This window comes from Girardinichthys multiradiatus, chromosome 17, assembly GCF_021462225.1.
Source record: "Girardinichthys multiradiatus isolate DD_20200921_A chromosome 17, DD_fGirMul_XY1, whole genome shotgun sequence".
In the NCBI taxonomy this organism is placed as follows: Eukaryota; Metazoa; Chordata; class Actinopteri; order Cyprinodontiformes; family Goodeidae; genus Girardinichthys; species Girardinichthys multiradiatus.
In genome coordinates this window covers 1,423,877-1,443,484 of record NC_061809.1, presented here as the reverse complement: position 1 = coordinate 1,443,484, position 19,608 = coordinate 1,423,877, and the positions used below count along the sequence as shown (strand labels likewise).

Genomic DNA, 19,608 nt, shown 5'->3' with positions numbered 1-19,608 from the left:
ATCGTTGGTCTCAGCTTCTCTCAAGCTTTTACTTTAAGCTCCAGCATTCACAATCTGGATTTTTTAAAGGAATGAAAGATATTTTTAAACAACCTGAATACTCCTAAGCAACACCCTCAAAACAATGAGCATCTTTTTTAAATTTTTTTTTAAGGTTGGCCAGTCCGTGTTACCGTATTACAATAGGTTCAGCCTTCCTATTATCTCCTTAAGTTTTACTCTTTCCTATGTTGTATTCTCCGATATCTAGCTAATACTGGACATAGCTACCTTTTAGTCTTTTTTCCATTGTAACAAGTTCCCCACTGAAGGGGAGCTTGGGGTAAAAGTCAAAGCTGTCCTCTCCAAAGCTGTATCTTAACCACATCCTAACCACAGTGACTTCTGACCTGCAAATGTCTTAGTTGCCTACTGGGCTTTGAGTTGCACACATTATCAGGGTTGCCGTAGGTGTCATGCATTCTAACCTACACCAAGCTGGACAAAACACTGTCTGTTAGTGAAATAAATTACAACTGATTATTAATGTAAGTTAAACCTTAAAACATTTGTTAAACATCTATGTGTACTTTGGATCCTAATGTTGACAATGTGATATGATTTTATCCTGAAGAAGAGCTACCAAATCCACCTATTCGGTGGCAAATAGATGCACCAATCAGACATTTCTGAGAAAATATTGATTTCTGGTTTTCTGATCTGATGATTCCAATTTTGATCAGTTCTGTGTTTTGTTTTCTAAGGACTACAACACCTCAAAAAGAAACAAGTGCTGCAGGTTCCTTTATTGAAGTAGAAGTTTTGATCCAATAGCAAATAAAGGAATTACAATTTATTTCCATTTATGCATTACAGAATATGTTACTAACCTTCATCTGATTTTTTACTAAAGTCAAAAGAGTGCCTCACAGTACATGCCATTGGTTGATTTATTTATAGAAAGAAAAATGGTGACAGTTCATTATATAAATGAAATTATTAGTAACAAATTCAGACTTTGTTTTTGTGTTCGATCAGCTGATTACAGATCAGAGCTGTTAAAGGGGGGAAATGAGGGATTCCCTTCTGTGGCCAATTAAAGGAGCAAGTTTTAAATCAAAGATCATTTGAACGATGTAAGAAATAAAAAATGTTCATTTATAGTGTTAGCTAATAAAAATTCACTTATGGTCACACCTATTACATGCAATAACCTGTCACTCACTCTGAGATGATTTAAGACACACTGGGCCTAATCTTCAAAGATCCCAAATGGCGGTTGGTAATTTGCCTGTACTATAAATACATTTCATGTGCAATAAGTGGGTGTGTTGTGTGCGATTTTCAAAGATTGTGCATGCAATGTATAGCATAACAGGTGCATACCGCCCTATTAAAATGAGGAAATTGTGCGTGCCATAGGCTGGAACTAAAGGAAAAGCAAAGAAATCCTCTGCTGTGTTGCTAGAAATATGCAGGGATTGTTACGCTGCATAAATGATCCAGTCGCTGATTTTTTCCTTCCATACTGTTTGGCCCTTGCATTTCTGGACTATTAAAGTTAGTTAACTTTTGTTTTGCTACTCACAACAGGTTTGTCATCTGCAATGACAAGATTACTTCTCTTATCTTGCTCAATGTAACTCACAACAAATTGGCAAATCAATATTAATAATATAAAAGATAAAAATGTCTGTTAATTAATTTGTCTCCCTTGATATTTTATTTCTTTTCAGAGACTCACCGGGTTCAGTTGTTTATTTGAGACAATATTTAAGCCTGAACATAATATTAGCAACATAAATATAGATTGTTGTGGCAGTTGGCAATCTGTATGTTATAGCTTTGCTAATTTTAAAACATAGCGTCACATAACTGTTCTGCAAAAAATCGAATATTTATGTACATAAAAATAAATTATTTTTCAATGATTTTACTAATTTACTTTTTTTTGTTTTGCCAATATTTTAACGATATACAACGTGTTTGACTGTTTAAATAGTTTTTTGGTGACACAAAATCATTTTTTACTGCATAAACAAAACCCTCGCCTGGCATATTTTAACACTTAAACAATGTAATCAAACTGATCCAGCTCCGATTGCCCTGCAAGGACATGAGATTACTGTCAATAATGCAATGTCTTTCTCACCACATGGAAAGGCTGCCTTAAAATGATAATTTTTCACCTGCTAAGAAGTGATATTACCATCCAGTTTGCAAATGAAGACTTTAATCTGCCTTATAATGTCTTTAGTTCTTTCCTATTAATTATATTATCAACATCAAAGCACAGTGGGTCTTTTGCATGATATGCAATTACAGGCTGTGCGCGCTTGATCAGTTATGTGCGCATTTTGCCATGATCAGGTTTTTGCTCGTTCAGCAGATGATCACTGACAGCGATGTTACGCTGGAATGATGTTGAATGAAGTGTTGCAAGGAGTTTTACCGTGGGAGAAATACCATGGATTTTGTTTGGGATTGGCTCTAAATCAGAGCATAGATAGTCCTACATAAAACCCTTTATTCTCATACTCGTCATCTTCCGCTTCATCCAGGACCGGGTCACAGGGGCGGCAGACACTTTCTCCAGCTCGTCCGGGGGGAGCCCAAGGCGTTCCCAGGCCAGCCGAGAGACATAGTCCCTCCAGCTCGCCTGGGTCGTCCCCTGGGCCTCCTCCCGGTGGGACGTGCCTGGAACACCTCCCGAGGAAGGCATCCAGATGGCATCTGGTATAGATGCCCGAGCCACCTTAACTGGCTCCTCTCGATGCGGAGGAGCAGCGGCTCTACTCCGAGCCCCTCCCGGATGGCCAAGCTCCTAACCCTATCTCTAAGGGAGTGCCCGGCAACCCTACGGAGGAAGCTCACCTCAGCCGCTTATATTCGGGATCTCGTTCTATCGGTCATGACTCAAAGTTCATGGCCATAGGTGAGGGTAGGAACGTAGACCGACTGGTAAGTGGAGAGCTTTGCTTTTCGGCTCAGCTCTCTCTTCACCACAACGGACCGGCACAGTGCCCCCATTACTGCAGCAGCCGCACTGATCCATCAGTCGATCTCCCACTCCATTCTCCCCTCATTTATGAACAAGACCCCAAGACACTTGAACTCCTCCACTTGAGGCAGGAACTCCTCTCCAACCTGAAGAGGACAAGCCACCCTTTCCCGGTCGAGTACCATGGCCTCGGACTTGGAGGAGCTGATTTTCATCGCAGCTGCTTCACACTCAGCTGCGAACCGCCCCAGCGCATGCTGTAGGTCTTGGCTAGAGGGGGCCAGCAGTACCACATCATCTGCAAAAAGAAGAGACGAAATCCACTGGTCCCCAAACCAGACCACCTCCGGCACCTGGCTGCGCCTAAAAATCATAAAAGTTATGGACAGGACCGGTGACAAAGGACAGGCCTGCCGGAGTCCAACATGCACCGGGAACAGATCCGACAGTGCCGGCAATGCAGACCAAACTCCTGCTCTGCTTGTACACAGACCGGATAGCCCCTAACAAAGGGCCCCTGACTCCATACTCCTGGAGCACCCCCCATAGGGCACCACGAGGGACACAGTCGAATGCCTTCTCCAGGTCTACAAAACACATGTGGACTGGTTGGGCAATCTGCCATTACCCCCGAGTACCCTGCAGAAGGTATAGAGCTGGTCCAGTGTTCCACGGCCGGTACGAAAACCACACTGCTCCTCCTGAAGTCGAGGTTTGACTATCTCCTCTCCAATACCCTGGCGTAGGCCTTACCAGGGAGGCTGAGGAGTGTGATCCCCTTATAGTTGGAACACACCCTCCGGTCACCCTTCTTATGAATGGGGACCACCACCCCAGTCTGCCAGTCCAGAGGCACTGTCCCCGACCATGCAATGTTGAAGAGGCGCGTCAACCATGACAGCCCCACAACATCCAAAAACATGAGGTACTCAGGGAGGATCTCATCCACCCCTGAACCCCTGCCACCATGGAGCTTTTTAACCACCTCTGTGACTTCAGCCTGGGTGATGAAAGAGTCCAACCCTGAGTCCCCACCTCTGCTTCCACCATGGAATGCGTGACGATAGGATTGAGGAGATCCTCGAAGTACTCCTGACTGTCGTTTTGGCGTATATGCCGAGCGGTAGTGCGGAGTACCCGGCCTTCTTGGCATCCCTGTCGAGGATGCTGGATAGTGCCCCTCCGGGGACTCCATTGTTCTGCTGGGGGACTTCAACGCCCACTTGGGAAACGACAGTGACACCTGGAGAGGCGTGATCGGGAGGAATGCCCTCCCCGACATATATCCAAAGTGATGTTTTGTTATTGCACTTCTGTGCTAGTCACAGATTGTCCATAACGAACACCATGTTCAAGCATAAGGGTGTTCATCAGTGCACTTGACCCTCTATTCTCATCTATTTTTAATATTTTTATTTTTGACAACCCATATCTGTTGACACATGTACAGAAGATTCTCTCTCCCTGTCTTCTGTCATTCTATCTATGCCTCCTTCTGGCCAAAATGACAACAGACAGTTTTGTGGCTCAGTTAGCACCTGCATTTCAACCTCGCTAAATCCACATGCAAAAATTGGACCTGCAAACAGTTTCAGGCTTTGAAAATCGCGTTGCAGTTGGTAAGCGATCACATTTGCATAGCCTTCTCCCATGAAGGTTGGATCATTATAATATGTTTTGCATATTAATGAAGGCAGACACGCTAAAAAGATTGCGCCCGCAGTTCCACTGATTTTGCACATGCAATCCGATTACCACCTTGTTTGTAGATCAACTTTGCTGACGCAAACAGTCTTACAGGCGTACGGTTTTGAAGATCAGGCCCAATGTATTTCACAATACAGATTATGATGTCTTTTTCTGAGTAAACACTTTACAGTCACTCACTCGTCACTCGTCGTCTTCCGCTTTATCTGGGACCGGGTCGCAGGGGCAGCAGACTCAGCAGAGATGCCCAGACGTCCCTCTCCCCAGACACCTCCTCCAGCGGGAGCCCAAGGCGTTCCCACAGCCGAGAGACATAGTCCCTCCAGCGTGTCCTGGGCAGTCCCCTGGGCCTCCTCCCGGTGGGACGTGCCAGTAACACCTCCCGAGGAAGGCGTCTGGTATAGATGCCCGAGCCACCTCAACTGGCTCCTCTCGAGTGCCCGGCCACCTTGTGGAGGAAGCTCATTTCAGCCGCTTGTATCCGGGATCTCGTTCTTTTGGTCATGACCCAAAGTTTATGGCCATAGGTGAGGTTAGGAACGTAGACCACAATGGACTGGCACATCGCCCCCATTACTGTGGCAGCCTTACTGCTGGTGTCCACCACCGGGTTCGGGGAATGCCGCCGTGACAGGCATCGTAGACCTTATGGCCGCAGCTACGGACGGCAGCATCGACAATAGATGCGGAGAACATGGTCCACTCGGACTCTATGTCTCCAACATTCCTCAGAATCTGGTCAAAGCTCTCCCGGAGGTGAGAGTTGAACACATCCCTGGCCAAGGGGTCCGCCAAATGTTCCCAGCAGACCCTCACTATGCGCTTGGGCCTGCCAAGTCTGTCTGGCTTTCCCCTCCCCCAGCGGATCCAACTCACCACCAGGTGGTGATCAGTGGATAGCTCAGCCCCTCTCTTCACCCGAGTGTCCAAAACATGTGGCCGAAGGTCTGATGATACGACAACAAAGCCGATCATTGACCTCCTGCCTAGGGTGTCCTGGTGCCAAGTGCACTGATGGACACCCTTATGTTTGAACATGGTGTTCATTATGGACAATCCGTGACTAGCACAGAAGTCCAATAACAAAACATCGTTCGGATTCAGATCGGGGAGGCCATTCCTCCCGATCACCCCTCTCCAGGTGTCACTATCGTTTCCCACGTGGGCGTTGAAGTCCCCCAGCAGAATAATGGAGTCCCCGGGAGGGGCACTATCTAGCTACCCCGACAGGGACGCCAAGAAGGCTGGGTACTCCGCACTACCACTCGGCCTGTAGGGTGAAATGATAGTCAGAGACCTCTCCCCAACCCGAAGGCGCAGCGACCCTCTCATCCACTGGGGTAAACCCCAACACTAGACGGCTGAGCTGGGGGGCGACAAGCAAACCCACCCCAGCCCGCCACCTCTCCCTGTGGGCCACTCCAGAGTAGAAGAGAGTCCAGCCCCTCTCGAGGAGATTGGTCCCAGAGCCCACGCAGTGCGTGGAGGCAAGCCCGACTATTTCTATTTGATATCTCTTGTCCTCCCGCACAAGCTCAGGCTCCTTCCCCCCCCAGCGAAGTGACATTCCACGTCCCTAGAGCCAGCCTAAGCATCAAGGGATCGGGCCGCCAAGGTTTCCACCTTTGTCCGCCGCCGAATCCTCTTTGCACCGGTCTCTCACGGTTCCCCCTGCAGGTGGTGGGCCCACTGGGGGATGGTCTCGCGTCTCTCGTTCGGGCTTGGCCCGGCCGGTGCCGCGAGGAGCAACACAGCCACCAGGCACTCTCCAACGAGTCCCGACCCAAGGCCTGGCTCCAGGGTGGGACCCCGGCTCTGCCATACCGGGCGACGTCACGTGCCTCGATTTCGTAGTTCTCATGAGGGGTTCTTGAACCGCTTTTTGTCTGACTCGTCACCTAGAGCCTGTTTGCCATGGGAGACCCTACCAGAGGCATTTAAGCCCCAGACAACAAAGCCTCTAGAATCATTCGAGCACTCAAACCCCTCCACCACGTTATGGTGGCGGTTCAAGTATGCTACAGTATTGAAGCGTGGTATGATCGGTGTCCATTATTGTAAGTACGGACTTCTCAGTTTTCTGTAGTTTGATCAAAGATGGAGTAAGCATAACACAACCCAAAAATGTTGTGGCAGTACAGATAATCCGCTGACAATGACTGTTGCATAATCCACAGCTGTGACTTTCACCTAAACTCAACGGGACTGTTCCCAGCATCAATGCCAAACCTCCAAAGTAATTCCTACTTTTAAGTAAGCAGCTCAAACCTTGCAAAGAAGGGTGGGAGAGCTTACCAGAACCAAATTTGATCTTCTAGTGTTGATGAGCGTCAAAGCAGGCCTTGTGGTTAAAATAACACATTTCTAAATATCTAACATTCACAGTACATCACAACTGGGACAAGCTTGCAACCAAAATGATGTTCCTCATCATAAATGCAAAAGGAAAAAAGCATGGAAGGCTAAGAAGCTTCAATCATGACAGAAACAACAAGACTGTCAGAGACTGCCTACCTCCACTGTCTAACGTAAGGTCACTGACACAATAGAAAAAAAAAATCTTCCTTGGGCCACACACACACACACACACTCTTGTTTTGCTATATGTAGTGAGGACCATCTGTTGACTCCCATTGACTTCCATTGATTTTCAGTCATTTTCAACCCTTCCTATGCCCTAACCCTGACAATAACCCTAAACCTAACCATTACCAGTTCATGCCTCACCCTAACCTTAACCTAAACTCAATTCACACCTTAGTCCTAAACCTAACTGTTAGCAAAATAGGTCGTGAGGACCAGCAAAATGTCCTCACTTTGGTACAAACGGTCCTCAATTTGATGGTGAAATCAGGAAAATGGTTCTCAATGTGATGCCAAGACAGGAACACACACACACACACACACACACACACACACACACACACACACACACACACACACAAACAGACAGACTCAACTGAAAACATAACCTCCTTGGCGGAGGGAATAATGAATAGTGGTGGAATAACCCTTTAGTAGAGTTCCACCACTACAGATCAACTGATTACATGGTCTCCCATGAATACACACACCAAAATAAGGATGAAGATTAACTCACAGCTGCATGATCAGGTAGAGGTGGTCCGGACTCTCATGGATGTCCTCCAAAGCCACGATGTTTTCATGCTTGATTCTGCAAAGCAAAGACAACCCAATAGTAAAGCTTTTCATTTCTTATGTTTCATTCCTTGACTTGTACTCCTTATGGTTGTTGCTGAGCAGTTTAAATGTTGCTTTCGAATTAAGTCACGTTTTAGGTCATCTCAAAAAGAAAAACACAACCTCTTTCCATTCTAAAGTTTTACAAACATAAGCATCATAAAAATGATTGGGTCTTTACCAGGTTTATAAAACTAAGTGTACAAAAAAAACTAAAACAACGGAGACTGATGGAATGTACACCCATGCCAAACCCCCCACCCTCCTTTCCCCCCAAAATTAAACCCCCTATTCTGTTGGTTGAGAGGAATAAAGAACGTGTAGATCATTAAACTAAATGATGAACTGAAAGCCTTGATGAGATAGTGGTAACTCAAGTAGAACCAATCTCACCAATGTTTTTTTTATTTTAGAAAAGCAGACTTAAAAGGTAAATAATCTTGTATCAAGCTGAAATCATTTTTCACCTGCTTTCACGTACTTTCAAATTTGAATAAAAAATCTTTTCATCCCAGATTAATTCCCTTAAACCTCCCTGTTTTCTCCCATCACTCCTTCCATTCATCTCTTTTGCTTCTCCTCTTACCTCTCCATGGTTACAGCAGCATGATGAGGGTGTTTCAAACAACTGTGTATGTGTGGTGTGTGTTTGTGTGTGCGTGTAGGTGCACGCTCACTACCCTTACAGCTTAAGGCTTGTAAAATCAGAATTGAATTGATGTGGGCGTGCAGTTGATCATCTTCTGCATTGTAAATAGAGGTAATTCCCCCAGGTATGACACGCAAACACAGAAATACAGAGCAGATGCTCAGGTGAGGTATCTAATACTCATTACAGGGTGTATGATCTCTGTGACGGCAACCGAGCGATGAGCCACGGCGCTAAAACATGACTCACACACAAACACACACACACACGCATGCACACACACGGACACGAGTGCAAGTTGAAAAGGGATAATGTGGGTTTAAGCCCTGCCTGGGATAATGAGGAGCTGGCAGACAACAGTCTGGGTGTAATGGCAGACCCAGAGTCAGGGTGCATTCACAAAAAGCATCTCGTACATTTCAGGGTTTGCGCTGCAGTGAGCTGCTCTCATTCATGGATTTCTGCAACAGCTATGGCAGCACATCGAGGGGTTTTTACCTGGTTTCTATTTCTACTGAGTTAAGAAAGTTAAGAAGTTTGCATGGAAAGACTTCCAAAAATAGCTTCTACAAATGTTTAACTATTTTGTTCCAATTGGGTAGTTGCAGCCTTTTAAGGCTTTTCACTTCCTTTCTTCTCAGGATATCTCAGATGGGTGTGGAAATCCCACATCCTGATTCTAGCTTAACAAGAAACCCACTGACAATTGAATCAGACCAACACACGACCATGAAATCTCCTTAGAAATCCACTTAAACTCTACCTCTAAACGATTTGTTTGATTCCAGTAACCTCGCTCTATTTCCCTCATTAGGATGGATCATTTAGGCTGTTCTGAGATCTCATTCTCTACATCCTCAGCACAAATGACTAAAGTGCATCATGACCTCTGAATGATTACCACATCCAAATGCACAGGGATCGTCTTAGTTTGAATGAACTCAAACTCATAATTTTGGATCAACTAAACCCCTGGTATTCATCCAATAAAGGACTCATTGGTTTCAAAGTCCAATCCCCTGGCGGCAAATCTCTGACAGATATTTTGGGAAATTTCCCACCAGGAATTAGATACTATAACATGTGTCATTTTGGTACATGCTGGACAAATGTAGATAACACATTTTCCTCACACAATACATCCATCCATTGTCCTCCACTTAGCTACAATCAAGTCCTGGAGGTAATAATAATAATAATAATACATTTTATTTAAAAGGCACCTTTCTGGCACTCAGGGTCACCTTACAATGAATACAAATCAACATTAAAAAAAAGAACAAATAAAAATAAAATAAAAACACAGCAATTAGGCATTTAAAATGTAACAGTGCGAAATAATCAAATGCAGAAGGCAGTCCTAAGCAAGTGAGTCTTTAGTGAAAATTAGAATTGTGAAAGTGAATTTATGTTCCAGAACCGAGGAGCAGAGTGGCTGAAAGCTCTACCCCCCATGGTGGCGAGACGGGCAGAGGGAGCAATCAGGTGAATAGAGGAGGACGATCTGAGAGTGCGAGAGGGAGTAGCAACGTTGAGAAGATGGGAGGATAGATAAGGTGGAGCGGGATTATGGACAACCTTGAAAGTGAGAAGAATGATTTCAAAGTCTATACGGAACTTGATGGGGAGCCAGTGGAGCTCTGACAGAACAGGAGTGATATGATGGAAGGAAGGGGTTCTGGAGATGATACGGGCAGCTGAGTTTGGAACTACAGGTCCTTCTCAAAATATTAGCATATTGTGATAAAGTTAATTATTTTCCATAATGTAATGATGAAAATTTAACATTCATATATTTTAGATTCATTGCACACTAACTGAAATATTTCAGGTCTTTTATTGTCTTAATACGGATGATTGTGGCATACAGCTCATGAAAACCCATATCATAGCATATCATTAAAAGGGTCTCTAAACGAGCTATGAACCTAATCATCTGAATCAACGAGTTAACTCTAAACACCTGCAAATGATTCCTGAGGCCTTTAAAACTCCCAGCCTGGTTCATCACTCAAAACCCCAATCATGGGTAAGACTGCCGACCTGACTGCTGTCCAGAAGACCACTATTGACACCCTCAAGCAAGAGGGTAAGACACAGAAAGACATTTCTGAACAAATAGGCTGTTCCCAGAGTGCTGTATCAAGGCACCTCAGTGGGAAGTCTGTGGGAAGGAAAAAGTGTGGCAGAAAACGCTGCACAACGAGAAGAGGTGACCGGACCCTGAGGAAGATTGTGGAGAAGGGCCGATTCCAGACCTTGGGGGACCTGCGGAAGCAGTGGACTGAGTCTGGAGTAGAAACATCCAGAGCCACCGTGCACAGGCGTGTGCAGGAAATGGGCTACAGGTGCCGCATTCCCCAGGTCAAGCCACTTTTGAACCAGAAACAGCGGCAGAAGCGCCTGACCTGGGCTACAGAGAAGCAGCACTGGACTGTTGCTCAGTGGTCCAAAGTACTTTTTTCGGATGAAAGCAAATTCTGCATGTCATTCGGAAATCAAGGTGCCAGAGTCTGGAGGAAGACTGGGGAGAAGGAAATGCCAAAATGCCAGAAGTCCAGTGTCAAGTACCCACAGTCAGTGATGGTCTGGGGTGCCGTGTCAGCTGCTGGTGTTGGTCCACTGTGTTTTATCAAGGGCAGGGTCAATGCAGCTAGCTATCAGGAGATTTTGGAGCACTTCATGCTTCCATCTGCTGAAAAGCTTTATGGAGATGAAGATTTCCTTTTTCAGCACGACCTGGCACCTGCTCACAGTGCCAAAACCACTGGTAAATGGTTTACTGACCATGGTATCACTGTGCTCAATTGGCCTGCCAACTCTCCTGACCTGAACCCCATAGAGAATCTGTGGGATATTGTGAAGAGAACGTTGAGAGACTCAAGACCCAACACTCTGGATGAGCTAAAGGCCGCTATCGAAGCATCCTGGGCCTCCATAAGACCTCAGCAGTGCCACAGGCTGATTGCCTCCATGCCACGCCGCATTGAAGCAGTCATGTCTGCAAAAGGATTCCTGACCAAGTATTGAGTGCATAACTGTACATGATTATTTGAAGGTTGACGTTTTTTGTATTAAAAACACTTTTCTTTTATTGGTCGGATGAAATATGCTAATTTTGTGAGATAGGAATTTTGGGTTTTCATGAGCTGTATGCCAAAATCATCCGTATTAAGACAATAAAAGACCTGAAATATTTCAGTTAGTGTGCAATGAATCTAAAATATAGGAATGTTAAATTTTCATCATGACATTATGGAAAATAATGAACTTTATCACAATATGCTAATATTTTGAGAAGGACCTGTAGTTGAAGCTTATGACGAGATTTGTGTGGAAGACCGAAAAGGAGGGAATTGCAGTAATCAGAATCAGAATCAGAAACGCAGGCTCAGCAGAGGAATGGAGGTCTCTACTGAGCCGAAGTCAACTAACTGCCTCCTCCTTCTTGTTTCCTGCTCGTTTTCAAACCTCTTCCATGTCTCTCCCGGGGCCCGAGTTTATTGATTCAGGAGCAGATACTGAATTCATGGACGAAACATTCGCAAATAAGAACGGCATAAACCTTATTCCGTCAGCTGACACAAGAAACGTGCTAGCTTTGGATGGTCACAGCATGAACAATTCACACCTCAGGACGGAGGAGATTACCTTAACAGTTGGAGGTAATCATCAAGAGAATGTAACCTTCATGATCATAAATTCACCTGAACTTCCTGTAGTCCTAGGGGCCTCCTGGTTGCAGAAACACAACCCTCACATTGACTGGAAGAAAAAAGAAGTTCTGGGTTGGTCTGAGTCATGTTCCGTTGACTGTCTTTTGTCCGCTGCTACGGAGGTCAGTGTGGAGAATGAGGTTGATGAGACCTATCCAGATTTATCCAAGGTACCGCAAGAATACCATGATTTAAAGGAAGTATTTAATAAAATTAAGAGTTATGAAGAGTTATGTTGATGAGGCATTAAAGGCAGGGCACATTCCACCCTCTTCCTCTCCTGCATGTGCTGGTTTCTTTTTTGTTGGGAAGAAGGATGGTTCATTGAGACCATGCATTGATTATAGAGGCCTTAATGAGATAACAGTTAAAAATAGATACCCCTTACCACTCATGAACACAGCTTTTGATCAGATCCAGGGAGCCAAGATGTTTTCTAAGCTGGATCTAAGGAATGCTTATCATCTGGTCCGAATCAGAGAAGGAGATGAGTGGAAAACGGCTTTCAACACGCCTACGGGCCATTATGAATACAAGGTCATGCCATTTGGACTTACTAATGCTCCTGCAGTTTTTCAGTCATTGGTCAATGATGTTCTAAGAGACATGGTGGGTCAATTCGTATTTGTTTATCTTGATGACATACTGATTTATTCTCAAGATCTGGAAACCCACAGAAAACATGCCAGAGCTGTTTTCCTGCGTCTTCTCCAAAACCAGTTGTTCGTCAAGGCAGAGAAATGTGAGTTTCACATCACTACCACTTCCTTTTTAGGCTTCATCATTTCCCCAGATCAAGTGATTGTCGATCCCTCTAAAGTAGAGGCCGTTTTGGAATGGCCTGTTCCAACTGATTGCAAGATTTCTGGGCTTCGCAAACTTCTATAGAAGGTTTATTAGAAATTACAGTCTGGTTGCTACTCCCTTAAACGCTCTTACCTCTTCCAAGGTGAAATTTGTGTGGAATAAGGATGCAGAGAAGGCCTTCAATAAGTTGAAGGAGCTCTTCACGTCAGCTCCAGTGTTACAGTCTCCTGACCCAGAGAGACAGTTTATCGTGGAGGTGGATGCCTCAAGCACTGGGGTCGGAGCCGTATTAAGCCAAAGAGGTGAGGATGATCGTGTTCACCCATGTGCCTTTTTCTCAAGGACTCTGTCTCAGGCTGAGCGGAATTACGACGTGGGAAACAGAGAGTTACTAGCCGTCAAGTTGGCATTGACAGAGTGGAGACATTGGCTGGAAGGGACTAAGGAGCCGTTTATGGTGTGGACTGACCATAAAAACTTGGAGTACCTGAAATCAGCAAAACGGCTGAACCCCAGGCAGGCAAGATGGGCTCTATTTTTTGGTTGTTTTAATTTCTCCCTGTCTTACAGGCCAGGGAGTAAAAATGACAAACCTGACGCCCTATCCCAGATTCAAGAGCCTGCAGAATCTCAGTCTGCGGGTGAAGAGGAGTTTATCCTTCCTGAAACCGTCAGGTTGTCTGTATCCCGAGTTGAGGTGGAAAGAGAGGTCCATGAGGCCATTAGGGATCTGCCTATCCCACCATCATGTACACCGGACCGCTTTTTTGTTCCTGAACGCCTTGTACCAAAGGTATTGGAGTTTTGTCATTGCTCTCGCCTCGTTTGTCATCCTGGAATTAGCAGAACGATTCAGACAGTTCAGTCTCAGTTTTGGTGGCCATCGCTGGTCAAGGATGTCAAAGACTTTGTTTCTGAATGCACTCAATGTTGTCAAGCCAAGCCTTTTTGTCGCCCCCCTGCGGGGTTGTTGCACCCATTGCCCATTCGCCCTCGCCCATGGTCGCACATTGCGATGGATTTTGTGAAAGGTCTACCGGTTTCTAATGGTCACTCTGTACTGCTAACCATAATTGACAGATTTTCAAAAATGGTTCATCTGGTGCCCTTGGAGAAGCTTCCATCTGCAAAGAAGATGGGTGAGATATTGACCCGAGACGTTTTCAGGCTCCATAGAATCCCTAATGACATTGTTTCCGATAGAGGACCCCAGTTTGTGTCACGTTTTTGGAAGGAGTTTTGTTCTTTGTTGGGAATTTCTGTTAGTCTCTCTTCAGGGTTTCATCCTCAGTCTGATGGCCAAACTGAGAGAGCCAACCAAGAAGTAGAAACCAAACTTCGTATCTTATGTGAGTCTGACCCGACCAAGTGGTCACAAAATTTGCCCTGGGTTGAATACGCCATGAACTCTATGCAATCAAGTGCCACTGGTTTGTCCCCTTTTCATGTTGTGTTTGGTTTCCAGCCACCCGTGTTTTCGGTTCAGGAGAGAGAGGCTAATGTTCCGTCCGCCCAAGCGGCTGCTGTAAGGTGCCAAAGAATATGGAGAAAGGCCAGGAGATCGATGATCAGAATGTCACTGGTTCAGTCAAGAACGGCCAACCGGAGACGGATCCCTGCCCTTAAGTACCAGGTGGGGCAGAAAGTTTGGCTCTCCGCCAAAAACCTTCCATTAAGGGTAGAATCCCGGAAATTGGCACCCCGATTTGTTGGACCTTTCCCAATCTCCAAGATCATCAACCTTGTTGCTGTACGGTTGAGATTACCCAACTCTATGAGGATTTACCCCACGTTCCATGTTTCCCAGGTCAAGCCCTTCGTGGAGCACCGACTTGGCAGGTTGAATTTCTTCATCTGCTGCAGGAAGAACATCCTCTGCTGGGCTTTCTTGATGAGGGAGCTGATGTTTGGCTCCCACTTGAGATCCTGGGAGATGATGGTTCCCAGGAAGCGGAAAGATTCCACAGTGTCAATTGTGGAGTCACAGAGGGTAATGGGGGCAGGTGGGGCTGGGTTCTGCCTGAAGTTCACAACCATCTCCACTGTCTTTAGAGCGTTGAGCACAAGGTTGTTCTGGCTGCACCAGTCCAACAGATGGTCCACCTCCCATCTGTACGCGGACTCGTCACCATCAGAGATGAGTCCGATCAGAGTGGTGTTGTCCGCAAACTTCAGAAGCTTGACAGACTGGTGACTGGAGGTGCAGCTGTTGGTGTACAGGGAGAAGAGCAGAGGAGAGAGAACACAACCTTGGGGGGAACCGGTGCTGATGGTCAGGGAGTCAGAGACGTGCTTCCCCAGCCTCACGCGCTGCTTCCTGTCAGACAGGAAGTCAGTGATCCACCTGCAGGTGGAGTCGGGCACACTCATTTGGGAGAGCTTCTCCTGGAGCAGAGCTGGGACGATGGTGTTGAAGGCAGAGCTGAAATCCACAAACAGGATCCTGGCGTAGGTTCCTGTGGAGTCCAGGTTCCGGAGGATGAAGTGAAGGGCTATGTTGACTGCATCATCTACAGACCTGTTGGCTCTGTAGGCAAACTGCAGGGGGTCCAGAAGGGGGTCGGTGATGTCTTTTAGGTGTGAGAGCACAAGGCGCTCAAAGGACTTCATCACCACAGAGGTCAGGGCAACGGGTCTGAAGTCATTAAGCCCTGTGGTCCTCGGCTTCTTGGGAACAGGGACGATGGTGGAGGACTTGAAGCAGGCTGGCACATGACATGTCTTCAGTGAGGTGTTAAAAATGTCTGTGAAGTCCTGAACACATCCCAGTCTGTACAGCCTAAACATGCCTGGAGATTCTCCACAGCCTCACTGCTCCACTTCCTTGTCGTCCTCACAACAGGTTTGCAGAGCTTTAGTTTCTGCCTGTATGCAGGAATCAGGTGGACCATGATGTGGTCGGGTTGGCCCAGTGCAGCACGTGGGACGGCGTGATAAGCGTCTCTGATGGTGGTGTAACAGTGACCCAGAATGTTGTCCTCTCTGGTCAGACATTTTATAAACTGTCTATATTTGGGGAATTCGTGGGTGAGATTACCTTTGTTAAAGTCACCAACGACAATAACTAAAGAGTCCGGGTTGGTCCGCTCCACACTCAGTATCTGGTCGGCGAGCATGCGCTGTGCGACCTGCACGTTAGCTTGCAGCGGGATGTAAACACCGACCAGGATGAACGAAGCGAACTCACGGGGGGAATAGAAAGGCTTAGAGTTTATGATTAAGGATTCCAGGTCTGGAGAGCAGTGCTGCTGAATCACTGTCACGTCGTTGCACCAACCACTGTTGAGGTAGAAACAGATTCCTCCACCTTTTGCTTTGCCGGAGAGTTCCGTGTCTCTGTCCGCTCTGTAGAGCTTGAATCCTGCCAGCTGCAGTGCAGAGTCCGGTATTAATCCACACAGCCACGTCTTCGTGAAGCACAAAACTGCCGATGAATAAAAGTCCCTGTTTTTCCCCAACAGCAGTTGTAGTTCCTCAATTTTGTTGGGAAGTGAGCGCACATTAGAGAGAAATATTCCAGGTAACGGTGTTTGTAGTCCATGCTGGTGAAGACGTACCAGCACCCCAGCCCGTTTCCCTCTCTTCCAGTGTTTCACCGCGTGAGCAAAGGTGAGCGCACCTTTGACCGGAATGCCCAAAAATTCCAGAGCAGTAGGCAGAAAAGTGGGAAATAACTCCTCTGGTGTAGTAGCCCTGATGTTCATGAGTTCTTCTCTGGTGAGAGAGCTCCAGGTACCATCACAGAAGACTGTTTTAAAGCAAAAAACAAAACAAAACAGTGTGCACCAACACGCCGAGGCGACCCTCTGCGGCGCCATCTTAACCTAACCGGTTTTGACGAGGCTATGAACAAGGATGGCAGTAGTATGTGAAGTGAGGGAGGGGTGAAGACGACTGATATTTCGGAGATGAAAATAGCCGGACCAGGTCATGTTATCAATGTGAGATTGGAAAGAGAGAGTACTGTCGAGGATGACACCCAAACTCTTTACCTGAGGCGAAGGGGAAACAGAGCAGTTGTCAATATCAATGGAGAAACTGTTTGTTTTGGATAATGTGGTTTTTGTGCCAATTTGGAGAATCTCAGTTTTTTCACTGTTTAATTTGAGTAGATTGGTGGAAAACCATGATTTTATTTCAGCCATACAGTCAGTAAGGGAGGTAGACGGAACGTTGGGAATGGGTTTGCAGGGAAAAATAGAGCTGGGTATCATCCGCGTAACAATGGAAACTAATATAGTGTTTCCGAAAGATATGGCCAAGGGGGAGGAGGTAGATTATGAAAAGAAGGGGCCCCAGGACAGTGCCTTGGGGCACACCGGAAATGACAGAAGAAGACAGAAGAAAATGTTTTTAGCTGAATAAATTGAGAGCGATGGGAGATATATGATTTAAACCAATTTAGAGGGGTCTGAGTAATACCAATGGAGGAAAGTCTATTGAGGAGGGTGGCATGACAAATGGTGTCAAATGCTGCACTTAGGTCAAGGAGGATAAGGATGGAAAGTAAGCCTGAATCATCTGCCATGAGGAGATCATTGGTGACTTTTATGAGAGCAGTTTCTGTACTATGGAGAGGGTGGAAACCAGATTGGAACTGTTCATACAGGTTGTTATGAGATAAGTATGTGTGAAGTTGAGTTACTACTACTTTTTCTAGAATTTTGGAGATGAAGGGTAAATTAGAAATTGGTCGAAGATTATTGAAGTTAGTGGGATCTGCACCAGGTTTTTTCAGAATAGGACTGATCACTGCAGTTTTGAATGAAGCAGGAACAGTTCCAGTGGAAAGAGAGGAATTTATAATAGTAGAAATGATAGAAAACAATGAAGGAAGACAGGCTTTAACTAGCACTGAGGGGAGAGGGTCTAACTGACAGGTGGATGGTTTAAGCTTCTGGATGATATCTGAGATTTCTGGGATGGAAGGGAGATGAAAGAAAGAAAATAAATAAGCGGGAGGAGAGAGTTCAGAGGGAACATTGGAAGTCGGTTGTAAACTAAGATGATGGTGAATTTTCTGAAATTTTTCATTAAAGAAAGACATGAGTGAGTTACAAAAGTTAGTTGAGTACAGATGAGGAGGAAAAAAGTCCGGGTCTTGAGTAATATTGTTATATAATAAGAATAGTGACTTTGAATTTCCTTCATTAGAGCAGATTATATCAGTGTAGTAATTGGATTTTGTTTGAGTAATACAGTCCTTGTAGTGCAGCATGTGGTTTTTGTACATGTCTTTATGAACAGAAAGTTGCCGTCCTTTGGCCTTCATGAGTCGAAGTTCAGACGTAAACCAGGGGGCAGAACGGGAGAATGAGACAGATTTAGTTTTTAGTGGAGCCAGGGAATCGAGTACAGAACGAAGACCAATATTGTAGTGTGATACCAGTTTGTCAAGGGTGGTTACATTATGAATGTCCATTTTGGAGTTGATATTAGCGGAGAGGGAATCCAAGTTGATGTCCTTAATTTTGCGGCAGGAAATGATACGGGGAAGTTTAGTGATGGACAAAGAGAGTCTGACATTAAATGAGAGGAGAAAATGGTCTGTTATAGGTAGTTCATCAGCAGTACGATCAAAAGGGAAGACACCAGAGCAGCAGATTAAATCCAAAATGTGACCCTTAGAGTGAGTGGGAATGTCAGTGTAATGCTGGGGTCCAAAGCCTTCAAGACAACACATGAGGTCTCTGGTGAGAGGGTTATTAATATTGTCCATATGAATATCAAAATCACCCAGCATAATGTTATTTGAAGAAATAGTGGACAAGTGAGTGAGCAGAGTAGCAAAATCATTAAAAAATTCGCTGTTTGGTTTTGGAGGGTGATAGATAACTGTAATGATGGTGGGAGAAGGTAGGAACAGTCAATGACAAGACTTTCCACTTCTCGTTATGAATTATGGCAAGACCTCCTCCCCAGCTGGTAACCCATGGTTGGCAGATGTAAACAAACCCAGGAGGGGTAGAATCATTGAGTTGAGAGAAGTCACTGGGTTGTTGCCAGGTTTCAGTTAAGCAGAAAAAGTCAAACTTACGGTCCGCGATGAGCTCCTAAATGAGCTGTCCCTTATTTGTGAGTGAACGGATGTTGAGCAGACCGAAGTTGACGGTGGAGTTGTCGCAGGTGTTAGCCAACCTAGCTAAGCCGGCAAGAAGTGGACCAGATGGATTTTATTGCCTTCGAGGAGTCTTCCTGGACATCCCGACGAGACCCACGATGAATATATCTCCGGCGTGGCAGAAATGTTGTATCCGATTGATGTAGTAGTGAAGCCGGCGGAGGTGCAGACAGGTGGAAACGCAACCGAAGGAGCTCAGCAGCAGAGTACTGGAGCAGACCCATCACAGGTTGGTGAATGAATGCCAGAGAAGCCCAGAGAAACACCGACCAGGTATGTATCTTTCCGGTGAGCATTGTAGATAAAAACCACATGGCAGTTTGGACAGGTAAGCAGAGGTTGACGCTGTGAAATCCATGAGGCTAACACGCCAGTCTTGACAGTACAGATTAAGTATTTCTTTGTCCAGATGAAAGCAATTGCTTAG

General features: G+C 45.6%; 1 protein-coding gene across 1 annotated transcript in view; it reads right to left on the bottom strand.

Annotated features, from left to right (window-relative positions):
• camk1da (calcium/calmodulin-dependent protein kinase 1Da) overlaps positions 1-19,608 on the bottom strand; it is a 111,271-nt gene that overhangs the window by 36,982 nt on the left and 54,681 nt on the right. The window contains exon 3 of the mRNA XM_047389235.1: positions 7,788-7,862. Within this exon, the coding sequence (XP_047245191.1) occupies positions 7,788-7,862 (75 nt within the window). The remainder of the gene's footprint in view (positions 1-7,787; positions 7,863-19,608) is intronic.